Source organism: Bidens hawaiensis, unplaced genomic scaffold (genome assembly GCF_021521415.1).
Source record: "Bidens hawaiensis isolate Kalapana, Puna unplaced genomic scaffold, B.hawaiensis_p1.1 tig00020222_1, whole genome shotgun sequence".
Classification (NCBI taxonomy): domain Eukaryota; kingdom Viridiplantae; phylum Streptophyta; class Magnoliopsida; order Asterales; family Asteraceae; genus Bidens; species Bidens hawaiensis.
In genome coordinates this window covers 264,445-269,030 of record NW_027493075.1, presented here as the reverse complement: position 1 = coordinate 269,030, position 4,586 = coordinate 264,445, and the positions used below count along the sequence as shown (strand labels likewise).

Here is a 4,586-nt window from a genome sequence, read left to right as displayed (position 1 = left end):
GGAAATCATAGTGAATCGATGGGTGGTGTTTCTGATAATTCGACGGGGCTGATACTCGCGGTGTTGTCCAGCGGGTTTATTGGGACCAGTTTCATATTGAAGAAGAAAGGGCTTAAGCGTGCTGCTGCTTCCACTGGTTTCGCTGCAGGTAGGTATCTCCATCTTCTAATTTTCTGATATGATTATGATTAGGCTTAGGGTTTTCAATTATTATTATTATTATTATTATTATTATTCACATGATGATGATTAATAAGACTGGATGGATTTATTTGAAAAACTTCGTTTCTTAATCAATCATAATTCATTTCTAATCACAATAGCTGTTGTTTATAATGGATTATTATAGTTTTTCGATAGTTGCCGAAATCGTTTTTCCATTTCATAAAATTCTCACCACTTTCACAAAAGTTCCCATTTTGTGGTGTCAAATATTGGCATGTAGAGGAACCTTCTCCACGGTATTTTCTTGATAACGAAAAGGTGTTTAATCGCAAAGAGGTTTGTCCAACTAAGATTTTTGAAGACAGTAACTGCTGAATCAGTAAGACGTCTGAATGATTAAGAGACTCTGAGCCAGTAAGTGCCAAGTATGCCGATGTGGTGGTGGTGGAGGAGGCGGTGTGTGAGTGGCAGACAAAGGGTTATGAACATGAATACATGTTTAATGGGTAAGAGGTTTGCTGACTGACTCAGAGGCTGCTATCCTGGAGAACCAAACACGCTTAATGCTGACTAACTTAGAGCTAGCCTATTAATGGAATCATCAAGAGGCTATTAAACAACCCCTAAAGCTATGTCCTTCCTTTGGATAAAAAATAGTGCGAGAAATGGTAGCTTTAAATGGCCATATTGGTGTAACTTTTCTCCTTCACTATAAACTAATGTGCTGAGGTGTTTTTGGTTGGGATAACTTCCTCCTAATCTCACTTGTTCGTAATACAATTCCGTCGTTTAAAAAAAAGTTCTCAATTTAAGTTATCAAAATAATCAGTTTGACTTTATATCATTGACCTTATTTAACAAATAAATCCATAGACATTGAAATATTATCCAACTAGATGTCTACAAGGCTTTTTGTTGTGAATTATGACTATTTCATATGAAGAATGCTTGTTTTATAAAGCGAAATCGCATAATCGAAATGAGGTAACATGTAACCTTTCTATCTTTATTATGATTTTAGGACATGGAGGTTATACTTACCTACAAGAACCACTTTGGTGGGCAGGCATGATAACAAGTAAGTTGCCAATAACCAAAACTATTCAAAAATTTGAATTATTTTTGTAATCATAAATTCATAATCAACACAATTATTATCTTTGATGACATATGCAGTGATTGTTGGCGAGGCTGCCAATTTCGTTGCTTATGCGTATGCTCCAGCTGTCCTTGTAACTCCACTTGGTGCATTGAGTATAATCGTTAGGTAATACATTTAAATCTTACTTTACATTTTTATTTTGTTGAAAATGGTATGATTTGTGATTTTAATTTACAAAATTTGAACAGTGCTGTTTTGGCGCACTTTTTGTTAAAAGAACGGTTGAAGCAGATGGGCATTTTGGGATGTGTTTCATGCATAGTTGGTTCTGTTGTTGTTGTGATTCACGCACCTGAAGAAACTACACCAAGTTCTGTTGAAGAAATATGGAATCTTGCAATTGAACCAGGTTGGCTTAATATCAGAATGAGAATAACTTTATCCTAAAGGTCGATAACTGAACATCTAAACGCCTTCTAAACTAGTTTATTTTTTCAGCATTCTTAATATACATAGCAGCTACATTGTCATTGGTAGCGGCTCTCGTGATGCATTTTGAACCGCGATATGGGCAGTCAAATATATTAATATACTTGGGGATTTGTTCTCTAATGGGTTCTTTAACGGTAAAGTTTCATGCTTTAGCATTCTTTTTTGAATTTTGAATAATATTATGTTTTATAATATTATTTTGTAGGTTAAAGTTTCATGCTTTAGTATTCTTTTTTAAAAAATATTATGTTTTATGATATTAATTTGTAGGTTGTAAGCATAAAGGCGATTGGTATTGCAATAAAGCTTACTTTAGAGGGAATCAGTCAGATTGCATACCCTCAAACTTGGGTTTTTGTCACCGTGGCTATCGTGTGTGTGATTACACAGTTGAATTATCTAAACAAGGTAATTTTCATTTTCTTTATTTTTTATTGTTTTGAATAATAATAGGTCATAAAAAGTTTGAGCTTTAGATAGGCCACCCAACTATGAACATGCAGCATCTAATAATAAGGGTCATTCAAGGGTAAAATGTTCCATTAGAAAGCTAGAACTTCAGTGTAGTGTTAGTCAGAAAAGGTAAATGACCATTGTACCCTTCATGTTGATGCTCGTGATTGCTTTAAATAGGCCACCCGGCTATGAACATGCAACATCTAATTATAAGGGTCATTCAAGCTAAATGACCGTTTTACCCTTGACGGTATTTGCAGGCTTTGGATACATTCAACACAGCAATTGTATCCCCTATATATTATGTGATGTTCACCTCTTTAACAATCATTGCAAGTGTAATTATGTTCCAGGTATCTATCTATCTCTTATTTCTTAATAATTCTTTCAGATTTGTTATAACAACAAATAACTGAGCAAATAATCTGTATGCAGGATTGGAAAGGTCAGAGTATTAGTGATATAGCATCTGAAGTATGCGGATTCATCACTGTTCTTTCGGGAACAATTGTTCTTCATTCCACAAGAGAACAAGATCCATCTCCTGCACCAGGTATGTTCTATCCATAGATAAGTTGGATTAGTTCTTTACTTTTATTTTATTTGGTCATTAGTATAGGCATATGACAAAAAAACACTTGTATCTGAAACTATATGTGGAGTCAAATATTGCAGACTTATGATATACTTGTAAACTTATATTTTTGAAAGTTTGTATATTAATAAAAACATATGCATCCACCATCAAAATCAAATTAAGAGGGTAAAGTTGGCACTCATCTAATCAAGAGTCTTTCAAAAAATAGATATTATTTAATTTCCTATTTGGCCAATCCTTATAAATATGTTTTTTTTTTTTTTTTTAATTTTGTTTGGTAAATGGTAACTAACAAAGAAATATGTTGGAGAAATATATTTTACTTTCTTTGATAATTTAGTCTTGTTAAATTTACATAGCGACATTTTTCAAATCATGAAATTTTAAAATCAAATCCTCGAGCCCAAGTAGTAGAGTACATAATAAGTTGATGTTTGTGAAAAAACTAAACATATGTGAGGTGTACATGACCCTAGTTAGCTACTTGGTACTAGCTCACTGACAACTCAAGCCCGAGCTTCACATATTGAGCTTGACTAGGCTTACGAGCCTATTATTTGTATAAATATAATTATTGTTTATTATTATAAAAAATATTATTATACATAATAATATATATTTTGTTATGTATAAATATATGTAAAAATAATTATAATGTATATAAGTATAATAGTTAGATATTTAATAATAATAATAAACCGTTCGAGCGCAAGTCAAGTTTAAGCTTGACTCACATTTGTTTGCCCTTTTGATATTAAAAGTAGCCACGTGGTTATGAAGTTAAAAATCATCAAATTATGATTCCACTAATGTACCTTTTTGCCCTTGAAATTAAATATTGAATTGCGAAACAGTATGATGCCTGATCTTTGTCTATAAGTTTTTAGTTAACCCTTGACTCGGTGAGTGGACTCAGTGAGCCAGCTCTGCGAGTTAGGCACAACGACACTTGCAGTACAAGCACCAATGCACAAGGTGCATAACTTGATGCACCCACAAGTACCCTCGATAAAATCATCTGCTGCTACTTTTTGCAGGAACGGTGACATGGTATGATCAAGACCCCATAAAAGCCGTCGAGGAGGATGAACATCTAATCACAGTGCATAATTCTGATTACTTCGACTAGAAATATTGTTTCAAGATTCTACAGATTACCATTTCTTGGAGTTAAGCAAATCAAGGTGTGTGACACAGAGTTTTGTCAAAGATTGTATCAACTCAGATATCAACCGATTATTTGGTGAAAATTGCTATGATACCAATCGCGGTTTGTACATATTTTTTTGTCTTATCTTTTCTCGAGTATGATCCTAGTTTGAGCCATGGGGTGTTACTTTTACTTTTATTGTGTGTAGACAATTTTTTCCCTTCTATTATACACATCAAGTTTATACAAAGATGTACTTGTTGAATTGGATATTCATTACTTTTGATAAGGTGTGTATAAGACCAAAATAATAGTATGTTAAAATTTGAGATTGCTTATTAGAATGGTTTATGATAATGCTCTAAGCTAAGCAATGGTAAAGCGGGTTGGTTGGGTACTGGGTTCAAACTTTTTCTGGTTAAAGCGAGCCATTTCCATTTTGAATTAGTAGCTCTGTAGCTTGGTTTGAATGAAAAGCAGTTTTGACAGTACCTTCAGAAAATGACGGCATCTTCCGAAAAAAGAAAAAACCATTGATCCCACCTCCTTTTAACTTCAAAGTTTTGTACACAACATTTTGGCCATCCAAAACACGTGGGGGGTGTTCCCGGCGTTTTCCCTCC

General features: G+C 33.7%; 1 protein-coding gene across 1 annotated transcript; it reads left to right on the top strand.

The window, feature by feature from the left end:
* LOC143560109 (putative magnesium transporter NIPA6) lies at window positions 1-4,301 on the top strand. Its single transcript, XM_077048487.1, has 9 exons — window positions 1-148; window positions 1,187-1,243; window positions 1,342-1,432; window positions 1,516-1,676; window positions 1,766-1,893; window positions 2,030-2,167; window positions 2,476-2,568; window positions 2,651-2,768; window positions 3,851-4,301. The coding sequence occupies exons 1-9, from the start codon at window positions 19-21 to the stop codon at window positions 3,940-3,942; spliced, it is 1,008 nt and encodes a 335-aa protein (XP_076904602.1). The 5' UTR covers window positions 1-18; the 3' UTR covers window positions 3,943-4,301.
* The last annotated feature ends 285 nt before the right edge of the window (window positions 4,302-4,586 follow it).

What these genes read in the sequence shown, in the direction of transcription:
- LOC143560109 (XM_077048487.1), top strand. Translation starts at nt 19, where the DNA reads ATGGGTGGTGTTTCTGATAATTCGACGGGGCTGATACTCGCGGTGTTG. An exon ending in GAATCTTGCAATTGAACCAG is followed by an intron (nt 1,677 to 1,765) that starts GTTGGCTTAATA and finishes TTATTTTTTCAG; the next exon opens with CATTCTTAATATACATAGCA. An exon ending in AGTTGAATTATCTAAACAAG is followed by an intron (nt 2,168 to 2,475) that starts GTAATTTTCATT and finishes CGGTATTTGCAG; the next exon opens with GCTTTGGATACATTCAACAC.